General features: G+C 52.9%; 1 protein-coding gene and 1 non-coding gene across 5 annotated transcripts in view; both read left to right on the top strand.

The window, feature by feature from the left end:
• Nucleotides 1-24231, top strand: part of MPRIP (myosin phosphatase Rho interacting protein) — a 144765-nt gene extending 120534 nt beyond the window's left edge. Inside the window, exons 16-25 of one of the 4 annotated variants that reach the window (XM_050763378.1) lie at nt 2002-5799; nt 10128-10275; nt 11104-11221; nt 12334-12493; nt 13723-13842; nt 14853-14939; nt 15678-15840; nt 18299-18384; nt 18900-18962; nt 23498-23533. In XM_050763378.1, coding sequence (XP_050619335.1) covers nt 2002-5799; nt 10128-10275; nt 11104-11221; nt 12334-12493; nt 13723-13842; nt 14853-14939; nt 15678-15840; nt 18299-18384; nt 18900-18932 — 4713 coding nt within the window. In that variant the 3' untranslated portion in view covers nt 18933-18962; nt 23498-23533. Of the gene's footprint in view, nt 1-2001; nt 5800-10127; nt 10276-11103; nt 11222-12333; nt 12494-13722; nt 13843-14852; nt 14940-15677; nt 15841-18298; nt 18385-18899; nt 18963-23497 lie in introns of all 4 variants that reach the window. The other 3 variants (XM_050763377.1, XM_050763380.1, XM_050763379.1) reach the window with 3 other exon arrangements.
• Nucleotides 8240-8346, top strand: LOC126940106 (U6 spliceosomal RNA). The gene has a single exon (XR_007720617.1). It is a non-coding gene; the product is annotated as a U6 spliceosomal RNA (small nuclear RNA).
• Nucleotides 24232-24754: the final 523 nt, after the last annotated feature.

Raw genomic sequence — 24754 nt, 5'->3', positions numbered from 1 at the left:
ATGGGGTACCAGAACAGGGAGCCTGAGTTCTCAGCAATGGCTGAGGGTATAACATTAGAATCAGGGTCCTCGGTTCAAGACTTGGCCCTGCTACTGACCCCCAAAGCAATTGCATGTGTCCCCTCCTCTACAGCGGCAGCCTACTGCCTGTGTAGACTTAGACCCAGGGATCCCTGAGGGCCCTTCCAGCTCTTAGACCCCGAGTCTCTGTCATGTATTGAGTGTCTACATTTCCAGACCGTAGTGCGCTGACCTTGGTCTGAGTCGTCCCAGGCAGCAGGTGAAACGGGCACTCAGCTGGCCTCTGACCATAGTCTGCCTCTTTGCAGACTCTCTGCAGTTTCTTCTCATGCGTGCTCCTTGGGCCTTCTGTTCCTCTCTGCCCCACGTTCCCTAGACTCTCCTCTCCAGCCTCTTCCGCCATAGTCATTGCCATGCCCAGTTCAGACCTGGTGACGGTGGGCCTCCCCGCCAAGGTCATTTGCACTTGCCCTCCAGGTTTGAGGAGCATCTTTTTAATTCTTGATTGGGCCTCAGCCTGTAAGAATTGACTTCAAATCAGGTGGTAAAGATACAAGTTCAGCATGCCAAATTCAAAAATCTGAAATGCTCCAAAATCCAAAACTGAACGCTGACATATGCTCCAAGGAAGCGTTTACTGGAGCATTTCAGGTTTTGGATTTTTGGATTGGGGATGCTCAACCAGTAAGTAGAATGCAAATATTTTAAAATCCGAAATAGTTCTTGTCCCAAGTATTTTGGATAAGGGATACTCAGCTTGTACTAGCAGTGGACGTTGCACATTGCTAACCTAGGAACCTGCCTCTTTGTCTAACTTGGATAATTGCATGAGCCTACACTGAAGCCCCTGTTGGTCAGCACTGGGCAAAGCTGGTCTTTAATACCTTTTCCCTAAGTCTAATAACCTGTGACTTTTCACCACCCTTTATGCTTTGGAAATGCTTTTAATCACGACTCAGAATGCACAGGGGGTCTGTGGGGTTAAGGGTCAGGAGCCAGCTGCTGGGGTGGGTGCTACACTAACTGCTGGGAGGAGCTTTTGCATGGTTTGGACATTGAGCGTGAAGTGTAACTTGAACTTAACATAACTGAGTGTCACATCTGTGGCTTCCCCGGCCAGCAGACCGAGAGGGAGCCACAGGCAGGCCAGATTCTTAGGCTGGGCTCAACTCACTCTTGTTTGTGTTGTTTTTCCCTACATTAATGAGTTCTGTCTCTGCATGCCTTTCAGTGTGGGGAGTTTTGTTTCATTTACGTTGTGTTTTGTTTTTGCATGCTTCACTTTTTCTCATTTTGAACTCCACAAAGGTTTGTTTGTTTTGTTGATTATTGTATTTTACTCCATGGTTTCCGTTCCCCCCTCGTTTTGTCTTCTTACAGGTAGAGATTAGTTCTTCCTGTTACTCTAGAGGACTGACTACACTTTCCACAGGAAAATGTTTGGATGTCACCTTGCTGACATCTCCCGAGCGTTACCTTCCTTCCTTCTCCTCCTGTCTTAGAAGGAAGTGGCATCATTTACCTACACCTTACGTCCTGCGCTTGTTTAGGATTTGTTGTCAAGACTGCATACTTTTTGTTTTGTGAAACAACAGCTGCAGGTGCTCTGCTCCTCCCGCCTGTCCCTCTTCCTGGTGCTCTCTTGTCCTTTAGTCTTTGTTTTGCTTCTCAGTGTGTTCCATTATTCAGTTTTGTTTGGTTTATTTCTCCTAGAAGCTATTTGGTTAAAGCTGTTTTCTGATGTTATTGTCCATGTTTTCTGTTTACCTGGAAGCAGCTACTTACTAAAAAAAAAAAAAAAAAAAAAAAAAAAAAAGATAATTTGTTGGATTTTTTTAATGGGAAAAAAGATAAAGTTGTGCAAAGGATAAAAGCCAAAGCCATCAAGGAGCTTTCTGTGGTTGTTCCTGGCCAGAGGTGTGACACTCAGAACTGGGAGGCCCGAGTGTTACTAACCAGTATTTAATCGGTTTTTTTAAGACTGAAGTGGCCGCCTCCCCATCGGGTGCCTGGCAGAGGCTCCATAGAGTCAACCAAGACCTTCAAAGTGAGCTTGAAGCCCAGTGCCAGCGCCAGGAGCTGATTACACACCAGATTCAGACCCTGAAGCGTAGCTATGGGGAGGCCAAGGACACGATCCGGCACCACGAGGCTGAGATCCGGAGCCTCCAGGCACGGCTCAGCAATGCGGCCGCCGAACTAGCCATCAAGGAGCAGGCGCTGGCCAAGCTCAAGGGCGACCTGAAGCGGGAGCAGGGCCGGGTCCGCGAGCAGCTGGAGGAGCGGCAACACAGCGAGGCAGCGCTGAGCAGCCAGCTGAGGGCTAGCGAGCAGAAGCTTAAGAGTGCTGAGGCCCTGCTCCTGGAGAAGACGCAGGAGCTACGGGGCCTGGAGACACAGCAGGCGCTGCAGCGGGACCGGCAAAAGGAGGTCCAGAGGCTGCAAGAGCGCATTGCTGACCTCAGCCAGCAACTGGGTGCCAGTGAGCAGGCCCAGCGGCTGATGGAGGAGAAGCTGCAGAGAAACTACGAGCTGTTGCTGGAGAGCTGTGAGAAGGAGAAGCAGGCATTGCTGCAGAACCTGAAGGAGGTGGAAGACAAGGCCAGCGCCTATGAAGACCAGCTGCAGGGCCAGGCACAGCAGGTGGAGACCCTGCAGAAGGAGAAGCTGAGTGCCACTTTCGAGGGCAGTGAGCAGGTGCACCAGCTGGAGGAGCAGCTGGAGGCGCGAGAGGCCAGTGTGCGCAGGCTCGCAGAGCACGTGCAGAGCCTCTGCGATGAGCGGGACCTCCTCAGGCAGCGGTTCCAGGAGCTGACAGAGCGCGTGGCCACATCCGATGGGGATGTGGCTGAGCTCCGGGAAAAGCTGAGGAGAAGAGAGGCCGACAACCAGAGCCTGGAGCACTCCTACCAGAGGGTCTCCAGCCAGCTGCAGAGCATGCACACTCTGCTGAGAGAGAAGGAGGAAGAGCTGGAGCGCATTAAGGAAGCACATGAGAAGGTTCTGGAGAAGAAGGAGCAGGACCTCAATGAGGCTTTGGTTAAAATGGTTGCCTTGGGGAGCAGCTTAGAGGAAACAGAAATTAAGCTCCAGGCAAAAGAAGAGATTTTAAGGAAATTTGCAAGTGAATCTCCAAAGGACATGGAAGAGCCACAGAGTACCCCTGAAGAGACAGAAAGGGATGGCACTTTGCTCCCAGGCCAACCAGTCCAAGTCACTAGGGCCCCTCTGGGCCTCCCACACACAAGGCTCGAGGATGAGGACGAGGACCTGGGGGCTCCTCTGGGGGAGGAATACGGTGACGGCAGCCCCAGTAGGGAAGAGAGCATGGTGCCCCCAAAGTCAGTGGAAGTTCTTGACAGGGAGGGCCATCAGCAGGGCACAGCCAAACTCGACCAGGGGGCACCTGGTGTTAAAAGGCAAAGAATCCGGTTCTCCACAATCCAGTGCCAAAGATACATTCACCCCGAAGGGTCCGAGAAGACCTGGACCAGCAGCACATCTTCCGACACCAGCCAGGACCGGTCACCCTCAGAAGAAAGCATGTCCTCAGAGCCTGCACCCAGTGTACTGCCTGCACCTGGCGACTCTGACACGTACCTCTCTATCATCCACTCCCTGGAGACCAAGCTCTACGTCACAGAGGAAAAGCTCAAAGATGTGACCGTGAGGCTGGAGAGCCAGCAGGGTCAGAGCCGTGAGGCACTGCTCGCACTGCACCATCAGTGGGCAGGCACCGAGGCCCAGCTGCGTGAGCAGCTCCGTGCCAGCCTGCTCCAGGTTGGTGTGCTGGCCTCCCAGCTGGAGCAGGAGAGGCAGGAGAGGGCCAGGAGGGTTGAAGGGCATGTTGGAGAGCTTGGGGACTTCCAGGTCAAGAACAGTCAGGCCCTGATGTGCCTGGAAAATTGCCGAGAACAACTGAGATCTTTGCCTAGGGCCAGCCAGGAGGATGAGCAGGACGCACGTGCAGCCTCCCTGGCCAGTGTGGAGAGTGCGCTAGTCAGCGCCATCCAAGCCCTACGGCACTGGCCAGCCCCAGCCGTTGGCGGGGCCCATGCACAACTGGAGACAGGTGGCACCGAGGAGCCTGCCTCCCTGCAGCAGTGCCCCCAGCCTGAGCTGACAGAGCAGGAGCGGCTGAGGCTTCTTTCTGACCAGATTGCTCTGGAGGCCTCGCTGATCAGCCAGATAGCAGACTCCCTGAAGAACACAACATCAGATGTCTCCAGAATGCTCCATGAGATTTCTTGGTCAGGACAGCCACTGATGGAATCTGCTGGGGCCCCCGTAGACACCTGGGCCCAGAAGGTGCTGGTGGACGGTGAGTTCTGGAGCCAGGTTGAGTCTCTGAGGAAGCACTTGGGGACGCTGGGAGGAGAGGCAGTCGGTGCCTCAGGAGACGGGCAGCAGAGCATCCCACAGGGCCTGGCCCCCATCCTGGCCAATGCCACGTGGGTCAGGGCAGAGCTCAGCTTTGCCACACAGTCAGTGAGGGAGTCATTCCACCGCAGGCTGCAGAGCATCCAGGAGACCCTGCGGGGCACCCAGACAGCCCTGCGGCAGCACAAGTGCCTGCTGGGGGAAATCTTGGGAGCCTACCAAACCCCAGACTTTGAGAGAGTGATGCAGCAGGTCTTGGAAGCCCTCAGGCTTCCAGCGGGCCATGAAGATGGTGTGCAGCTGTCCTGGGACCTGAGACCCTTAGGAGAAGTCCTGGGCCGAGACTCAGACGGCTCTCAGGAGCCCTTCCATGTGTCTGACCAAAGCCCTGGGGCCTTTGTTGCTATTCAGGAGGAGCTTGCCCAGCAGCTGAAGGAAAAGGCCAGCCTCTTAGGGGAGATAGCTGCTGCCTTACCATCTCTGCCACCTGTGGAATCGCTGAGAGATTGCCAGAAGCTTCTCCAGGCATCACAGAGTCTCTCATATAGCACTTGTTTTGGAGGCCTCGGTCAATATTCTTCATTGTTGGTTCAGGATGCCATTATCCAGGCCCAGGTGTGCTATGCGGCCTGCAGAATCCGGCTAGAATATGAGAAGGAGCTCCAGCTCTGCAAGGAGTCCTGGCAGACCCGGGAGTCCTCCTGCTCAGAGCAGGCACAGGCAGCCCAGGCCCTGAGGGAGGAGTACGAGGAGCTTCTCCGCAAGCAGAAGAACGAGTACCTGGATGTGATCGCCATCGTTGAAAGGGAGAATGCAGAGCTCAAGGCCAAGGCTGCCCAGCTAGACCATCAGCAGCAGTGTCTGGAGGATGCGGAGAGCAAACACAGCATGAGCATGTTCACCCTGCGGGGCAGGTATGAGGAGGAGATCCGGTGTGTGGTGGAGCAGCTGACCAGGACTGAGAGCACACTGCAGGCTGAGCGCAGCCGGGTCCTGAGCCAGCTGGATGCCTCGGTCAGAGATAGGCAGGACATGGAGAGGCATCATGGCGAGCAGATACAGACCCTGGAGGACAGGTTCCAGCTCAAGGTCCGGGAGCTGCAGACAATCCATGAGGAGGAGCTGAGGACCCTGCAGGAGCACTACTCGCAGAGCCTGAGGTGCCTTCAGGACACCCTCTGCCTCCACCAGGGGCCGCACCCCAAGGCCCTGCCGGCCCCTGCCCCCGACTGGCAGGCCACCCAGGGAGAGGCTGACTCCATGACTGGGCTGAGAGAGCGCATCCAGGAGCTGGAGGCCCAGATGGACGTCATGCGGGAGGAGCTGGGACACAAGGATCTGGAGGGCGACGTGGCCACACTGCGCGAGAAGTACCAGAGGGACTTGGAGAGCCTTAAGGTCTTAACGCCCCATTCAGTTTGCAAAGCAGATCCTCCTTGATAATGGGGTGGGTGTGGGGATGTCTGGCTCAGCTACTGTGCAAGCAGAATTGAGGGGATGTGCTGCTGTCCCTCTGCTTGCTGACCGTGGTGTGGTCTCAGCAGGGCCTGGGCCGTGGGCTTAGCCTCTTGTTCGGCATCCCCCGGCGTCCTCCACCAGGAGAACTAGCAGGAGGGCCACCAAGGTCCCTGGTGGGAGAGGAGCATGTAGTCTTTCCAGCATTTCTCTGCCTTCCTAATGTGGCCTCTCCGTATTCCTGAGAGTAGTCCCCAATCCCTTTGCCAGCCTTGCCTCCTTCCTGACCCTGCCCCCGGAACCTCACCTGGCCCAGTCCCAGCCCAAATCTGAGGCAGCTCCCTGAGGACAGCCTTGCAGTCACAGCAACACCCCGGAGAGCCAGGGCCCGGTTGGAGGGCAATCTCCCCCTGATTGCCCTAGGAGAGCACGGTTGGGCAGAGGGTCCCTCTCTGGAACTGGCATTTGATGTGTGCTCTGGTGAGAAGAGCTTTCCCACTGAGCACAGCCTCCAGCCATTCCTGTCCCCTTCCCCAGGACCTTTACAAGTAGCTTTTCCCCAGAACTGCCCTGCACCCCCACCCCTGAGGTCCTGGAGCACAAAGGCGACATGCCAGGGCCTGGGGGTGGGGGTGGGCTGAGTGGAGGTCCAACTCTCTGGCCCCACTCTTTGTAGCTACAGACCACACCCACCATGTCATCCCTTAGACTCAAAAGTTTACCATGATACCTGTGCCCTTATGTTCCTCCCACTCAGGAAGCTGCCCCAGTAAATGGCTAGGATGACTAGGCCCCTCAAAAGCCATGTTCAGGTGGCACCTCCCACGCTCATGTGGCAGAGCCGGGTGCACGCACAGCCAGCACCATTGTGCAGCGAGCTTCTGACTCCCATGCGGCTGCCACTGCTCCTGTCCGCACATCCCCACGGCCACTGTCCGGCAGGACACCTGTTTTTCCCAGCCCCTTACTCCTGTAGCTCTGAATGGAATCAGCAGCTCACACGTCACGTCTGTGTGATGGACTCGGCCCCACCAAGACACACAGGTTGTCAGCGAGCACCTCTGGAGAGCTGAGAAGCTTTTTTTTTTTTTTTTTTTTTTTGAGACAGAGTCTCGCTCTCTTGCCCAAATCCGAGTGCAATGGCGTGATCTCAACTCATAGCAACCTCCACCTCCCAGGTTCAAGCGATTCTTCTGCCTCAGCCTCCCAAGTAGCTGGGATTACAGGCGCTTACCGCTACACCCGGCTAATTTTTTTTGTATTTTTACTAGAGACGGGGTTTCATCGTGTTAATCAGACTGGTCTCGAACTCCTGACCTCAGGTGATCCACCTGCCTCGGTCTCCCAAAGTACAGGGATTACAGGCATTAGCCAGAGAAGCTCTTTTTCACCATTCTTTCCCCAAATCAGTCAAAACCTTTTAAAAACCATTCTGAGTTGTGAGAAGGTTTCAACAGCTATCTTTTGAAAGTGTGTGTATGTGATGACACTGTGGTCAGTTCACCAAAAGCAGCACCCAGATGGGGCCAGGTGCACCTTGAAAAGTTAATTGCACAAACCTTTGCTTTGACCCCAAACATGCTTGCTAGTGTCCTTCCCTGCAGCATCCCAGACAATCAGCAGGGTCCACAGGGGCAGGGCCTGGGCACAGCGATGCCCTGCTTCCTGTCTGCATCTGTAAGAGCCCCCTCCACACCGAGGCTGCTTTAGGTTTGCCAACCAGGTGCAGGCGAGGCCCCATGGAGGTGCCATTATACCACCAGTGAGCAAGAAATCACAAGAGAGAGGACTGCCTCATGTTGAGAACTGACCAGAGATTGTGCTGGGCCAGTGTCACCAGCAGGGAGAAACAGATGATGCAGGTCAGGATGAGGCCCCTCCCAAGGGCTTGGACACTGTCCACTCCCTGCTGCCTTAGCTGCCATTGCATAGTGTCCCCTCCTGTGCCTGGGAGCTTCTAGCCCAGGTGTGGGGTTCTCACCCACCCCTGCAGACATACAGAACTTGTAAATAGACAGCACCTTGAGATTTCATCACTTTATGCAGATTTCCACTTGGGTCATTGGGGACAGGGTCTTGGCCTAACAGCCGTCCTCTAATGTCCACAGGCTTCCACCACACCACAATTGTAGTCATCGATGAACTTCTTTTGGTCCCAGGAATGACTGGCTTAAATTAACATTTGTTTGCAAGATCAGTTATTTTTTAGCATATAGTTTCTCTCCAAAGAAGCAACTGGGTCTTTAAAGATGTCCCAGTGCTTCTGTTAGATTTTTGACTCTTACCTGCTTAATATTCCAAAGCACTCAGATCAAAATAAGGCTTTTCCCAGCAAGCAGACTCAAAAAAAAAAAAAGACCTAAAAGATCTATTAATACTAGTTGTGCTCGCTTTAGCAGCACCTCTACTAAAATTGGAATGATACACAGAAGATTAGCATGGCCGCTGCACAAGGATGACACACACATTCGTGAAGTATTCCATATTTTTTTTTTAAATTAAAAAAGACCTATTAGTTAAATGTGTTAACGAGAAGCCACATACGAACCAAAGCAAGTGGGAGGGAGAAAGAAGAGCTCAAACGTGGGGTCTGAAGACCAGGAGCTCCAGAGCTCCGAGCTCCTGCAGCCATCCTGAGGTGTGAGGGTGGCAGGAAGAGACAGCTGCTTCCAGGTGGAGCCACTGGGAGAGGGGGTGGGATGCCCAGTTATAGTGGCAGTAGCTGAGCTGTTCGCCCAGAGCAGCACATAGGTTACAGTCAAGTCCAGACTGACCACGAGTTTGGAAATACTGCCTGGGCCCAGAGAAAGATGCCCAGGCATGCTGATAGGATCTCTTGGTATCCTTTCTTGAATCCACATGCAAGAAGATTAACCAAGTGATGCAGGCTGTGAGCCCAGAGTGGGGAAGCCCCCACACTTGAATTTCGAATGGAATGTGGCCACGTTCTTCCAGTTTTTAAAACTCAGCGAGAGGCCCAGTCCCTTCTCTGAAGCAGACCATGTGAAGGATTTAGAAAGTGTGTGCCTCCATGCTCAAAATAGCTGCACACACACCCCTCCCAGCAGCTGTGCAGCACGCTCACCTGCTTTGTTAGTGAGTGCAGCTCCGATAACCAGGCCTGGGCTTCCTGGTGTGACTTGCTCCCATCCTGGGGCATGCATGTGTCGCTCTAGTGAGGTACAGGAGAGCTTGGAAAGCAGGTCTCCTGTCTTGTTGGAGTTAACAGAGGTACTAAGTCATTGGTGCCCTTCTCCTTTAAGAAAAGAGTAAGAAAGGGCCGGGTGCGGTGGCTCATGCCTGTAATCCCAGCACTTTGGGAGGCCGAGGTGGGCAGATCACGAGGCCGATCGAGACCATGTTGTCGAACACGTTGAAACCCTGTCTGTACTAAAAATACAAAAAATTAGCCAGACGTGGTTTTTTAGCAGACGCCTGGTCCCAGCTACTCTGGAGGCTGAGGCAGGAGAATGGTGTGAACCTGGGAGGCGGAGTTTGCAGTGAGCCGAGATCGTGCCACTGCACTCCAGCCTGGGCGATAGAGCGAGACTCCGTCTCAAAAAAAAAAAAAAAAAAAGTAAGAAAGAAGACACAGGCTAGAAGGAAGGAGATCCTGTAGCCTCATCTTATTCCCTCAGTCAACACCTGAGCATTAAGTGACCAGCTGGAGGTTGTCAGCTGGCTAGTGGCAGAGCCCAACCCCCAGCTCCCAGAAGTGGACTGTGTGTGCCCCCAACCCACTGTGGGTTGAGAGGTTCCCAGCCTGGTGCCCGCCAGGCCACTCCCTATACGTGGAATGGCCTTGGTTCCCTCCAGCAGACAAGTCCCTCATCCCTGTTTTACGGGCCTTTCACTGTGTCCCTCCATACCAGACGCAGCCAGCCCCTGCGCACGTGCTCTCTCCTCCCTCCTTCCTATGGGACCCACCTGGCAGCAACGCAGGAAGGTCCGGGATTGGCTGATTTCCATTTCATAGCAGCCTCTCCCAACCCACCATACCAACTTCTTCCAGGAAGAAATGGGGCACAGCACAATCACAGAAATAAGATGTAGAGTTGACTAGAAACACCCTTTTTTGAAGGCTCTGATGGCATCACTGAGAATCCCCAGACAGCCCCAGGGATCCTGCTCAGGAGGCCCATGGTGAAGCACGCTCAGTGAGTGCCCAGTCACAGCTGGGCCTGGACGGGGTGGGATTTCTGGCTCATTTACTAAAAAGGGCCCCAACTTAGAGGTAAAGAAGTCGATGAAGCCCCTTTTGCATTTTGCAGGCCACGTGCGAGCGAGGGTTTGCAGCAATGGAAGAAACGCACCAGAAGAAGATTGAAGATCTGCAGAGGCAGCACCAGCGGGAGCTAGAGAAACTTCGGGAGGAGAAAGACCGCCTCCTGGCCGAGGAGACAGCGGCCACCATCTCAGGTGGGGGGTGGGGTAACTCTGAGGGCAGGGTGACCAGCTTTTCTTGAGCCAGACACACAACTCAGAGGAATGGCCGCTTTTGAATTGCCTTTTGGCTGAGATGTAAGCTTCATTGTTGAAGGGTTCTTTGACTATTCACTCTGAGGCAAAGGCCAATTTCAGGTCCCTTTTGAGAGTTTGTGAGCTGAGAGCGCACACTTCAACCCGACAGCCCCGTCGTGGCCAGCTGCACACAAGGAGCTGTCCCAACCTGTGACTTTCCCGTCCCAACAAGTAGACTGACTAGTGTCAGTCCAGCCAGTGACTTACCCCCTGACAGACTCCTGTCAATGTGGGACCACTTCTGGCCAGAGTGCCCCTGCCCTCAGCATGAGGATATGTAGCCTCACCGGCAGGTGGCCCTAAACAAGCATGTCCCCTGTGCCTTGTGCTGCCTTCTCTTTATGTAATCGCCACCTCAGTGGTTTGTTAATTCAGTTCCAAGGAATAAAATACACCAGCACAAAAGCTTGCTTGTTTTATAAACTCATGTTGGCATTTAACATTGACATTTATTTAATCAGTTTGGTTTTCTTCTAACACCAAAAAAAAAAAAGCCAGACGTGCATTCCTTCCAGGGGGAGTTCATGGAGAATTCTCCCAGCCCGCGCCCACCTCAGAGAATTGGTTCATGAGGGGCCAGCCTGTCATGCAAAATCCGACTGCTGATTGAGTAAGCAAGCATCAGCAGTGGCAAGTGCCACTCCATTGTATGGAGCTCCCCACCCCCACCCCTGCCAGCAGGAAGGGCATGACCCCTTGGTGCTGAGGCCGTGTCCTTGCCTGCAGCCATCGAAGCCATGAAGAATGCCCACCGGGAGGAGATGGAGCGGGAGCTGGAGAAGAGCCAGCGGTCCCAGATCAGCAGCGTCAACTCGGACGTTGAGGCCCTGCGGCGCCAGTACCTGTAAGTGGCTGGGCCTGCCCATCTGCTTTTGGGAGGGCCTCTGGAAGGTGGCTGGCCAGGCCACAGCTGGGCCCTTCCTGTGTCTTTGCAGAGGCCTCCAAAAGTTGGGGCCTGGGGCCCATGGGTGCTGGGAGCAACTCAGATGCCCTCCTGTCCAGTGCAGGATGTGGCCCAAGTGGGGCCTCCTCTATTCAGAGAGACTGTTTCTTGAAATGCCAAGAACGAGATGCAACAAACGAAATCTTAAATTCCCCTCTTGTCCAGGGCTGATCCCAGCGACCACCCAGATATGTTCCTCAACAGCTGCCCCGCTAGCCCACCAGGAGCTAGGCAGCTGGACTTTGTCGTACCAGGCAGAAGTGAGAACTAGCACTGAGGTTTAAAACCACACATGTGCTGATTCCCTCTGCACAGGCAGAAGGATAGAACAATACTAGAGTAACTGCTGTAAACTTTTTTCACTTGGTAGAATTGACACAGCCAAGAGCCCACAGATTGGCCACCATGAACGTCACGGCACTCAGGCGCTACCAGGAGCCTTTATAGTATAGCTGAAGCTAGGGGTCCTGCCTCAGGAGCTGGCAGCGGTCAGTGGCACCCTGTAGAGGCTCATGCTGACCTCGGTCAGAGCAGGGTGGCTCACCTGGAAGCCCCTCATCCCTGGTTCACCTGCATGAGAGATGGCCCTCCTGGATCCAGGGTGGCAGAACAACCTCAGGAAGCTTGGTTTTTTGAGTCTTGTGTAGAGCCTGGTCCTGGCTGTCAGACACAGATGGCTTCGAAAGTGGGTTTACTGAAAACAAATTCTGGGTCAGAAGAGAGTCTAGAAATGGGAGGTCTGTGTGGCCGCAGACTGGATTCTGTCCTGACTGGCATTCCAGAGAAGTGCTAGCTGTAGGACTGTCAGACTGTGAGAAAGGACCAGGGAGGGATGTGAGGGTGAGGTCATCTCTGTAAGGGATCCCTTGCTCTGTATGACCCAGGCTGATTAAGACAACAGGCTGTGCAGGCTTGACCTGTGCTTGGCTGTGTCTGATGTCAAGGAGGGACACCGGCCTCAGAGAGGCCTGTTCCTGAAGCAGGCAGAGGAGTGAGTGCTGCCCTCTCCCCAGGGAGGAGCTGCAGTCGGTACAGCGGGAACTGGAGGTCCTCTCGGAGCAGTACTCGCAGAAGTGCCTGGAGAATGCCCACCTGGCCCAGGCGCTGGAAGCCGAGCGGCAGGCCCTGCGGCAGTGCCAGCGTGAGAACCAAGAGCTCAATGCCCACAACCAGGTGAGCCTGCAGCCAGGTTAGCCCAAGGTTAGTCAGGGGCACTCAAGGTCAGGTAGACCCATAGTCAGGTGAGCCAGTGCTAGAGCCAGGCCTCACTTTCAAAGTGGCATGAAGGTCCCTGAGCCACAGAGTGGTCACCTGCCCCAAGGCTTCTCCCTGCCATCCAGCGTGGCCATCTGTGTTGTCAGAATCGTCACCGCGGATAGCTAGAGCAAGGCTGTACTGCCACGTGCACCACCTGCATACACATGACGTCACTCTAGCTTTGACCCTTTCCGAGACTCTCGGGTGTCTTGGTGTCTTCTCTCTGCTCCTCTGAACCTCTGGCTCACTGTTTCTGGGCAGGGCCTGGCAGGGTCATCCTAGTCCTCCAGGATCCTGTCCCTCAGGGACTGAGCTGACACTGTTCAGGCTTACTGCTCACATTTATTTTTGTCAGATTTTTTTCTTAAGATTTGCTTGCTCTGGCTGGGTGTGGTGGCTCACGCCTGTAATCCCAGCATTTTGGGAGGCCAACGCAGGCAGATCACGAGGTCAGGAGATCAAGACCATCCTGGCTAATACGGTGAAACCCCGTCTCTACTAAAAATACAAAAAATTAGCCGGGCGTGGTGGCGGGCACCTGTAGTCCCAGCTACTCAGGAGGCTGAGGCAGGAGAATGGTGTGAACTCGGGAGGCGGTGCTTGCAGTGAGCTGAGATCATGCCACTGCACTCCAGCCTAGGAGTCTCAAAAAAAATAATAAAAATAAAAATTTGCTTGTTCCTTAGTTAATTGGGGAGCATTTAAATCCTGGCTAATTGAAAGGTTCGAGTCAGGATTCGTTCAATATTGGCTTTTATGTGGGCACCAAACTAAACAGCCCTCTATGACCCCGCCCTGCACAAACACCCGCTGGGACTGGGCACATAGTCTCATCCTCACCTGAGGCCTTCCCAAGGGGTATGGCTGCTGCACAGGGCTGTGTATGAGGCTACTCAGGCAGGACTGGGTCCACTCATTACTGCTGTGGCTTAAAGATGACCCCACAGGAGCTCAGATGGGACCAGCCATGGAACAGATTGACACTAGTTATTGTGACAGAAAGGAATTAAGGATTATCAATTGGATCACACCTACACAGTTCCACAGAGACACAAAGAACCCAGGGAAATGGCCTTCCCGGGTCGTGTCATGCGACTTGGCCCCAGGCAGCTCTGGAGTGTCACTGTTGTGTTGCTGTCCCCCAGGAGCTGAACAACCGCCTGGCTGCAGAGATCACACGGTTACGGACGCTGCTGACTGGGGACGGCGGTGGGGAGGCCACTGGGTCACCCCTTGCACAGGGCAAGGATGCCTATGAACTAGAGGTACCATCAGGAGCCAGGCCCTGCCTGACTCAGCTCTGCACCCAGGAGCCCCAGGGGAGTGCGGCATGGCCCCTTACAGGGTTGTGGGAGGGACAGACCTGAGACAGCAGGAGTCGCAGGGTCCAGGACGATCCAAGTCACCTGGAGGTGGCGAGGAGCAGTGAGCTGCCAAGTGGCGTGAGAGCCACTAGCCGAGCGGGGCCCTCGAGAGGCTGTGGGGATCCTGACCCCATCTCACTCTCCCCACCCACTCCTCTCCATTTCTGCCATGCCGCAAACACTGACCACTCAAAAGGACACGTTCTGTAGCCATGTGGCTGCTGCAGCTCAGGTCAGGGAGGCTCGCTTTATGTCAGAATGATAGATTCTGGAGTGTAGGGTGTCCTTCTAGGAAGGCACTTAGATTTCTCCACGTTCAATTAAAATTTCACCCTAAAATGTGCTAAAATTTCAGCACTCAGCCAGCCAGAGCTCATCCGGCTGGGCTGGTTCTGGTGGCTTCGAGCTTCGTCTCTGTAGTGGAGCCACCTCCTGGCAGCGACACTGAGAGGCCAAGGCTGGGAGGGAGCAGTGCTTGGTGTGATCAGCTCCTGCCACAAGTCCAGGTGTGGGGCCTCTGTCTGCTGTGCCTGTGCCTTGTACTAAATGAGTGCTTTACCAAAAAGGCGGGCAGGAGAGGCTGAGTGAGTCTGACACAAGTGTCAGTGGTAGCATTTCCTGATTCTCGCGGGCTTGGTCCCCAGAGACAAGCAGGTCTAGCTCACAGCACCCCAGGCTGAGGAGGGAATCCTTGGCACTGGGAGGAATCACGGCCGTTTCTTTCCTCTTCCTGTTTCTGTATGTGAGGCTGAAGCTGTGAGCGGTGTTTAAATGACGCTTCCCCGCGTTGGGCACTGCGGGGCTGCCCTGCTCACTGGTGATTGGAGAGCCCTCTGCACGCTTCAGCCTGCTCTGGAGACCCTGGTTCATTTACTCCTGAATATTGGTCCCTAATCTCTCTGTCATTTTAGGTCTTATTGCGGGTAAAGGAATCTGAAATACAGTACCTGAAACAGGAAATTAGCTCCCTCAAGGATGAGCTGCAGACGGCACTGCGGGTAAGGCCACCGCACCGCAGGAGGGCGGGTACAGGAACAGGCTCTAGGTGACATGCGCCTCCTGAACTCAGGCTGGGGCTCAGCGTGGATTGTTCTGAAGCAGATTTTACTCTTGTGAGGAAGGCACTTTCCAAAATCAAGTTCTCTTGAAAGACCAGCCTGCAGGCAGGTGCTATGGGAACGTGGACATGAGCAACCTGCCTGGCCTGGCTCCAGCATCAGTGTGTATGTGCTTTTTGTGTCCTTTGGGAGGAATGTTCCAGAGAAAAGGCCTGTGAAGTGAGGCAAGGCTTGACTTCCATTTGAGCCACCTCCTGGCTTTCACCAGCCTCCTCCAGGGACACCTGGAATCAGGGGAGACGACAGAATCATTGGTGGTCACTCAGTCACCTAGGGAATCCAAGACACAGAGACGGTTTTCCAGGCTAAAGCCCACAAGGGAGGGGCCTGGGCACTCAGGGCCACACCAGGCTGGTCGGGTAATCCCGGAACTGCCTCCTGCACTCACGGGGCCTGGAGATTATCCTTTCACGTCCTGATGGCTGTGCCTGTGTCCTCAGGCCCCATGGTTTTTCCTCTCTGTCCACTTTCTGCCTCTAGAAGACAGAGGTGAACAAGCCTCCTCTCCTGCCCAAAGCAAGCCTCCCCACCGTATTCAGTCCCCAGGGAGACAGGCCACGTTGTGCGTGCTCCTCTTTCCTGGATTTAACTACCATTCTCTGTCATTTCACTCCCAAGGACAAGAAGTACGCAAGTGACAAGTACAAAGACATCTACACAGAGCTCAGCATCGCGAAGGCTAAGGCTGACTGTGACATCAGCAGGTTGAAGGAGCAGCTCAAGGCTGCAACGGAAGCGCTGGGGGAAAAGTCCCCTGACAGTGCCACGGTGTCCGGATACGGTGTGTCCTTGGGTCATGCCCTCTGGGCTATTGCTAGGGGGCTTCTGGGGGTTTGGTCATAGAGGTTTCCTGGTGCTTGACTCGAGGCAGAAGAGTCCCAGTGATGCTTGTAGACCCAGGCATCCCAGTGGAGCAGGAGCACCAGCCTCACACAGCTGCCCCAGACAGGCCTTGCTCTCCCCAGCGCAGCAGTGGATGCTGTGCTGATTGCTCTAGGGAGAACCCATAATATCAGCATAATATTTTCGAAGTAATAACAAGTCTTATTTTTCTAAAGAACTCAACCACTGGGCCGAAGTAGCTCTCACTAGCTGCTTGATCCTAGGATTTGACTATAATATCTGTAAAAGGCCATAAAGTGGAGAATGGGAGGGAGCCCCCTGCTTTCTGAAATGAACAGCAGGACTTTTTTTTTCTTGGCTAAAAACATTTAGGTACCCTGTGAAAAATAGATGGCAGGGAGGATGAAAGAGTTAACATTTTATCAAGCACTTTCAGCTCGTACGTAATTTTTTTTTTGAGACTGGGTCTTGCTCTGTTGCCCAGGTTAGAATGCAATGGTGTGATTTCACTGCAGCCTCCGCCTCCCAGGCTCAAAGATTCTCCCATCTTAGCCTCCCCAGTAGCTGGGACTACAGGCGTGTACCACAACACCTGGCTAATTTTTATATTTTTAGTAGAGACAGGATTTTACCATGTTGCCCAGACTGATCTCAAACTCCTGGGCTCAAGCGATCCAGCCACCTTGACCTCCCAAAGTGCTGAGATTACAGGTGTGAGTCACTGCACCTGGCCAGATTATACATAATTTCATTTCACCTTCATCTTGATTTTTATATAAAGACCCACAAACAGGAAAAGATGTGCTAGCTCACTAATACCGCCCCCCCAAAAAAATCAACTTTTTTTCTGTCAGGCAAGGAATAGTGATTATGGTGGTACTGACAGATGCTGGGAGGAAGACTCCATTTTTCCATAAATACCTTGAGTAGTCAGACTTGGTGGTAGGCCTGGCTACCCAGGAAGCTGAGGTGGGAGGATCACTTGAGCCCAGGAGTTCTGGGTGGTCACGCACAAAGCTAAGTCGATCGGGTATCCACACTAAGTTTGGTATCAATATGGTGACCTCCTGGGAGTAGGGGATCACCAGGTTGCCTAAGAAGGGTTGAACTGGCTCAGGTCAAAATGAAACAGGTCAAAACTCCTGTGCTGGCCAGGCACAGTGGCTCACACCTGTAATCCCAGCACTTTGGAAAGCTGAGGTGGGCAGATCACTTGATCTCAAGAGTTCAAGACCAGCCTGGGCAACATGACAAAACCCTGTCTGTACAAAAAGTACAAAAAAACTAGCTGGGACTGCTGGCATTTATACACCTGTAGTCCCAGCACTACTTAGGAGGCTGAGGTGGGAGGATCACTTGAGCCCAGCAGGTGGAAGTGGCAGTAAGCCATGATTGCACTGCTGCACTCCAGCCTGGGTGACAGAATGAGACCCTGCCTCAAAAAAAAGAAAGAAAAAAAAAAAAAACCTGTGGTGAGCTGTAGTGGAATCACACGTGTGAATAGGCACTACATTCTAGCCTGGGCAACACAGCAATAATCTGTCTCTTAAAAGAAATAAGAGGGCCGGGCGCGGTAGCTCATGCCTGTAATCCCAGCTCTTTGCGGGGGTCGAGGTGGGCAGATTGCGAGGTCAGGAGTTCGAGACCAGCCTGGCCAACATGGTGAAACCCTATCCCTACCAAAAATACAAAAATTAGCTCTCCGTGGTGGCACGTACCTGTAGTCCCAGCTACTCAGGAGGCTGAGGCAGGAGAATCGCTTGAACCTAGAGGTGGAGGTTGCAGTGAGCTGAAATCGCACCACTACACTGCAGCCTGGCGATAGACTCCGTCTCAAAAAAAAAAAAAAATAGAGAAAACAAAACAAAAAACTTCACACATGCACAGGATGTGTGTTATGACTCAATATATGTTTGTGTTACAGGTATTTAAGTAGACATTTGTAAGAAGCCTAAAGGACTGCTGTCTGGGTGGGTGGATGATGAGAAGGCCTTGGCCTTACCATCTTGCTTTAGACAGTCTTTGCGCTACCAGGAGGAAGGTGGAGAATCATGGATAATGGGGGTAGGGGTCTCCTCAGCATTGAGATCCCACAGTGGAGTGAGAGGACCAAGTCACTTTGGAGGGAATGCTGTTCTGGGCTACAGTCACAGTGCAGGAAACCCTGGCAGGGCCCCACATACACATTCTCCCATTGTGCTGGTGTTTTGTGGTGGTCTGAAAAGATCTAGCATGTTTTATGGTTATTGGCTTTTAATTCCCTTAGAGTTGTTTAAGGAAGTGTCCTAAGTATGCTGCAGTAGGAAGCTTGGGAAATGTTTCAGGATTCAGTCAGGTTCCATAGGGTTTTAGAAAGCAAAGATAACAGGTCTGTTTGTTTTCATTATATACTTCAGATATAATGAAATCTAAAAGCAATCCTGACTTCTTGAAGAAAGACAGATCCTGTGTCACCCGGCAACTCAGAAACATCAGGTCCAAGGTGAGACTGGGGTCCAGCCCCCTGGTGGGAAGGGCTTGAGGGACACTGGGGAGAGGAGCCCAAACTGAAGTAAGGGTGCTCTTGTGGGCCGCAGCCGCGAAAGCCCAGGGCCCAGCACTCAGCCAGGCCAAGCTCACCCTGCTGGGCTGGTTCTGGTGGCTTTGAGCTCTGTCTGTCTTAGAGCCACCTCCTGGCAGTGACATTGAGAGGCCAGGGCTGTGAAGAGCAGTGCTTGGCATGATCGGCTCCTGCCTCGAGGCCGGGTTTCACCCAGCCCCGCTCGTGTTGGCCTGCTGTCAGCTGTGCCTGTGGTGTTCCTTGCATGTCACTGTTGTGACACTGGTTCCGCCTCCAGGAGACGATGCTGCCTGCTCTCCTTCCCCAGCCAGGAAGCAGCATATCTTCAGTGTGCTGTCCAGAGCCAGTCATGCACAGGAGGGCGGGCAGAGGTGGGAGCGGCACTGCGTGTGTGAGGGATTGGTTGTGTGTCTCATGTCTGCTCTCTCCTCTGACAGTCCGTAATTGAGCAGGTCTCGTGGGATACCTGAAATGCACCCGCTTCCCGGCCCATGCAGGAGGTAAACCGCCTCTCCCACTGCCTGCATGCACTGCTCACACCCCCATGGCAAACGCCTGCGTCATGGTTACTTTATTTCAATTCATCCTGCTCCAACATACCAAATCCAAGTGAGGTTTCTTTAACCTGCTCTGGGGAGTTAATTGGCACTCTAACCTCTTAACAGAGATGACCCTGGCAGTGAGGCACTCCTGTAGCCTGGTGGGCAGGCAGAGAGCCAGGCACCCATCAGCATATGCATGTTGGATAATCTGTGCACAACGGCTGAACTCACTCCACCCTCTCAGGGGACACCTGTCTTGCCCTCTGTCACGAGGTAGTTTACAGATGTCCACACTGGCAAGAGAAGTCTGCCATCACCAAGGGGCTCGCCCACCTAGTGACCCACTTAGTGGCCTCTGTCAAGGCTAACAGGCTGGTCGTTCTAGGAATGGATAAACCAGGACTAGAGCTTGGTGAAGATGGTTCAGAAGAGCATGATAACTATAAGCAATAAGGGCAAAATATTTACCAGTTTTGTTTTTTTTTTTCTTTTTTAATAAAACAAAAGCTTCTCACTAGGTGCCATTGAAGGCTCTATCCCAGAGAGGAGGTGGGGGCAGGCCCATGGTGGGAGATACCCTGAGAATGAGTAGTTGCTGGCTCAGTGGCTTGATCTCATACATTCGGAATGAGAACGTGGAGGAAAGCAAGAACCATGTCTTCCTCCTTATGCTGGTCCTTTCTCAAGCGTACCCACAGCACCCTGCCAGCCGAGGGACTTCAGCCTGAGGCTTGGCTAAAGAGTTGAGGGTTTTAAGCCTGGTCAGTTTGGTTTTATTTTTCTACAGTCCTAAGTCACCTATACCCAAATATGGTTTAGGGTTGATTGAAAACTTAGCTTGGGCGTTTTTCTTTAAACATAAAGAACATTTTGTTTAGCAAAAGGAAACTTGTTTTTTGGTTCATGGTTTTCTTACTGAAGATTCTACTACTAATTCGAGGCTAAACTCTAGCTAGTATCTTTGAGCTTTTCTTGAAGGAGTTTGAAGTTTACTATTAGTGATTTGGGCTTTTGGACCATGCCTATAAGTGACAGTCAGGGGAGGGGACCAGCTTTCACTGACAGGACCCTTCCAGGGAGGCTGTGCAACACCCACGGGCCCCTGACAGTAACTCTGTGCAGTAAGTGGGTGGGGGCCTCTCACTGTGGCTGGGAACCAGCCAGAGCAGGGATGAGGGAGCAGACTGTCTGGGCCCCAGGGAGGACTGAAAAGGATGGAGAGAAACCCCAGGACAGGGTGCTCCTGATGTGTTTTTAAGTTGATGTTTGGCTTGGCTGGGTTTCTGTAATAACAAAGTCCTTGGAGTGCAGGGCCAGTCCAAGGACTTCACAGATGTCTGCGGTGCAACGGGGCAGGATGGGGCCTTGTTGGCGCTCCCAGGAGACATTAGGAGGCACAGGCATGGGTGGGTATCATCCTTTTCCTCAACTATATCTGAAAACTCCACCCAACCCTTTAAGAAGACAGGAATGAAGTTGCCCAGAAACCGTACTTCTCATTGGTGTTTTTGATATGGCATCTGATGTGCACTGATCTGTGTCTTTCGTTCTATTCTGTTGTTCTGTCCTGTCTCACTGAAAAGGACCACAAGTTTCAGCTGCTACAAAATCAAAGCCAGCAAGTTGCTTAAGAGCAGCATAGCCTCTTCTGGGATTGAGACCAGAGAATGCTTCCCTTGGGGTTCTTAAGGGGCCCCTGTGTTAGTGCTCAGCTCAGTATGCGGGGCTGCAGGAGGCACTCAGTGGAGAGACCAGCCTGGGGGAGATGAACCCCAGAGGGAGCTGACTGAGCCCCGAGGGCCAGGCACGGCAGCCGAACCTGTGCAGGGGTCCTTGGGCTGAGCAGCCACCAGGAGAGAATCCAGAGGATATAAAGAGAGAGAAAGCCTCTCGGAGCCAGTTTGGAAATAGCGTAGGGGGTTTCGCTTACTTCCCACCGTTGGAATTGTAGCAAGCCCAGCATCACCCGAGCCTGAGCTCTGCCCTTGTCACTGGGGCAGGAGCCAGCAGCGAGCATGCTGGGTGCTATGGCTGTCAGGGCGCTCCCCTCCCCTGGGCCTGCTGTAGCAGAATTCTGGGGCTTCTCATGCAGTGCCTGCAAGGAGCAAACCAAGGCCTTAGGGGTGTCCAAACTCACTACAGTCCTGACAGAAAGTCCCCAGCAAGCCAGAACCGGGATATGACAGTGACATCCCCCAGCCATGCTCCGGGGCGTGCCTCTGAGTAGCACTTAGGCTTCAGGCTGCCTGCCTGGCTTGGCCCCAGCCCGTTTAGTGGTGACCAGATGTCTACACAGGTCCTCTGCAAGACTGACTGCTGTGAGAACCCTGCACTCTGCGGGGAGGGACCCCAAGGGCACCTAGGAGCAGGCATGGGTGTTGAAGCACATCTGGGCTCAGAATGGGAGATGGATTTTCTCCCCATTCCCCTACCCACTCTCTGTGGCAAGCTTCCAAAGAAACCCTCTCAGACACACAATTATCAAGCTGTACCAATTGCTTGAGGTGAGGCTCACCTGGACCAGTGAGTTTTAAAATGCTTAGCAGCAGAACCATTTATTTAAAAATAACATTGTTTATTTATTTACACAGACACATAGCTCCAGAATATAACAAACAAGCAGGTCTGTTCTGGGTAGAGCTGGGTGGGGTGGGGGACCCTGGAGCTCCCCCTTCCCTTGAGCTTTGGAGGGAGCCTCAAGCTGGCCAGCCCATGCTCAGTCCCCAGTCCATCACACCAGGGCCTCCAGGACGGTGTCAGAGTGTGCCTGAGCCTAAGCTAGAGACTCCCCAGTAGATGGGGTATAGCCTGCAGTTTCACGTTGCTCAGGTTTTTGGTTGAAACTGGTAGAATCGGCCGGGCACGGTGGCTCAAGCCTGTAATCCCAGCACTTTGGGAGGCCAAGACGGGCGGATCACGAGGTCAGGTGATCGAGACCATCCTGGCTAACACGGTGAAACCCCGTCTCTACTAAAAAAATACAAAAAACTAGCCAGGCGGCCGGGCGCGGTGGCTCACGCCTGTAATCCCAGCACTTTGGGAGGCCGAGACGGGCGGATCACGAGGTCAGGAGATCGAGACCATCCTGGCTAACACGGTGAAACCCCGTCTCTACTAAAAAATACAAAAAACTAGCCGGGCGAGGCGGCGGGCGCCTGTAGTCCCAGCTACTCGGGAGGCTGAGGCAGGAGAATGGCGTGAACCCGGGAGGCGGAGCTTGCAGTGAGCTGAGATCCGGCCACCGCACTCCAGCCTGGGTGACAGAGCGAGACTCCGTCTCAATAAAAAAAAAAAAAAAAAAAAAAAAAAAAAAAAAAAAAAAAAAAAAAGCCAGGCTAGGTGGCGGGCGCCTGTAGTCCCAGCTACTTGGGAGGCTGAGGCAGGAGAATGGCGTGAACCCGGGAGGCGGAGCTTGCAGTGAGCTGAGATCTGGCCACTGCACCTCAGCCTGGGTGACAGAGCAAGACTCTGTCTCAAAAAAAAAAAAAAAAAAAAAAAAAAAAAAAAAAAACTGGTAGAATCATGCAGACCCTGAGCTAGAGACCATCCCTTCAGCTTCTGATTTCTCAGTAAAGCCTGTACCTGCACCAGCTCTGGCAAGAGTAAGCCATGGGGAGTCGACAGGGCTGTCTGACGGCGACACTTAGTGTGAAGAGGGAGATGAGTGAGGAGCCACGGCACTTTCCAGTCAGTACTGGAATGCCCTTCATTTCCAGTCATTCTCTGAAAAGTGCTCTTCCTTTTCTTACTCAGAAATTGAATCATTGAGGAAAGTCTAAGAATGAGATGGAAAATACTCTGTCCCCCAGTTAGTAAGATCTCATTCATCTCTGGACATACAGATTTAAGCTTTAGCAAGATCCCACGTGAACAGAGTATTGGTTTTACGTTTTGAAAATCTTACTATACATGTTGGCGTGTTCCCAAATCCCCATAACACAGGCCTCTGATCAGGGAATGCCAGAAATGGGTCTGAGGGCAGCGGGCGCTGCAGAGGCGCTGTGAGAGCGAGGCCCTGTCCCGGGACACCCATCCTGCTGGGGATGCCCTGGAGCATCTGGTCCTCCTCAGCGGAGGCTGTCAGGTGAAGAGTGTCTCCGGAGCTGGATGTGGACAAATCCACACACAAGACAAGACACGGGGATGGGCAGTCTCCTCGCTCATTGCACTGTTTTCCCTGGCTGGATTCGTCTGATCACTGCTTGTCTAAAGAGCCCTCAGCTCAGAATTTAGCTGCTTAAACACATGGTCTTGTCTCTCTGATTTTTTTTTCCTTTTTCATCCAAGTAATTTTCTGAAGGGGAAAACATCCTCCACCAATAACAGCATTTCCCGGGACCTCTCCTCCTGGCATGCCCACTAACCGCACCTGCACCCGGCTCTCTGACTGATGCCGGCTCCACCAGTGGTCTGGTCTGGTCCGGTCCGGTCCGGTCCAGTGCAGGAGGTCTAACGGTGTGTTTATTTTCTCCTCCTGCTTTGTCTCTACCCAGAGTCTGAAGGAAGGCCTGACGGTGCAAGAACGGTTGAAGCTCTTTGAATCCAGGGACTTGAAGAAAGACTAGCTGTGTCCCATCCAAGTTGAGCACGCGCCTTCCCCAGCTTGCAGCAGCACACCCCGAGCGCTGCTTTTCACCTGTACCTTTGTTTTATTATTATTATTGCTGTTGTTGTCATCGTTAACTGTGGGCATGGAATGTGTGAGGCTGGCTTCTGGGTTGTCCACACCACTCTGCTGTGTTGACTTCCTGTTGTCTTCATCAAAGCTCTTTTCCGTGGTATTCTAAAATTAGGCCAGCAGTGGGGGCTGGGAGGGCATCTGTGTTAGTCCCTTCCTGGCTGTGACCCGCTGCACTCACTGTCAGTATTAAGGCCCAGCAGCCTGTTGATAAGCTACCCTGTCTCACCACGCGCTGGTGTGGAAACAGGGCCCAGCCAGCACGCCTCAAGGTAGATGGAATCCCCACTGGTCAGAGAAAAAGCCATGCGGACACTCCAGCTTTTGGCCTGGGTCACAGCACTGACTCCTCACCCGCTAGTCTGGCTGTTAAGAGGAGAAGGTGCGCTGCCTTCCGGCCTGGGAGGAAGACAGCATTTTGTATCTGTTCCACTGATGCAGCTTAGAACCACACACCCCTGAGAATCGTGGCAAACCTTTCACAACCTGGAAAATGTTGAAAGCAACCATTCCTATTTTTGTTTGTTTTTTATTAAATCTTGCACAAAACCCCCGGCCCCTCTCCTTCCTTCCTTCCTTCCTCTGCTCGTTCCTTTCTTGGTCTCCAGTAACCCTGGTCTTTTCATAACTACTCAAGATTGTTGACCTGCAGCCCAGGTTTCAGACTCTGATTGCAAAAAGTGAATTCCCTCCAGGAATCATTCAAAGCGGGGGAAGGTTTGGGGGGTTTGGGTTTTTTTAACCTTTTGGAGAAGAAACCGTCACATTGCTTTGGAAAAGGTTGAGAGGAGACCCCTGTTAAGTCAAGAAGAAAGTACAGAGGATGTCAGAATCTGATGAGAACAGCACATTAGTGTGTATTCAGACTCTGATCTTAACTCTCATTTAATTAATCTGCGCTCTGGAAACCTATCTTGCAACATTTACTTTTAAAAGAGCCTGTTTAAAGTAAACCTATACTACCAGTTTTGCTTTTTCTGACAGTTTGAGGAAGACCTTTTTAACTACCACAAAACATTCTACAACAATTCTTGAAAATCTCCTAAATTGGAGTCTCTATTATGGCCCCATG

This window comes from Macaca thibetana, chromosome 16 (assembly GCF_024542745.1).
Source record: "Macaca thibetana thibetana isolate TM-01 chromosome 16, ASM2454274v1, whole genome shotgun sequence".
NCBI lineage: Eukaryota > Metazoa > Chordata > Mammalia > Primates > Cercopithecidae > Macaca > Macaca thibetana.
Note: the sequence above shows the minus strand (reverse complement) of the source record. Positions and strands in the feature narration are given on the sequence as shown.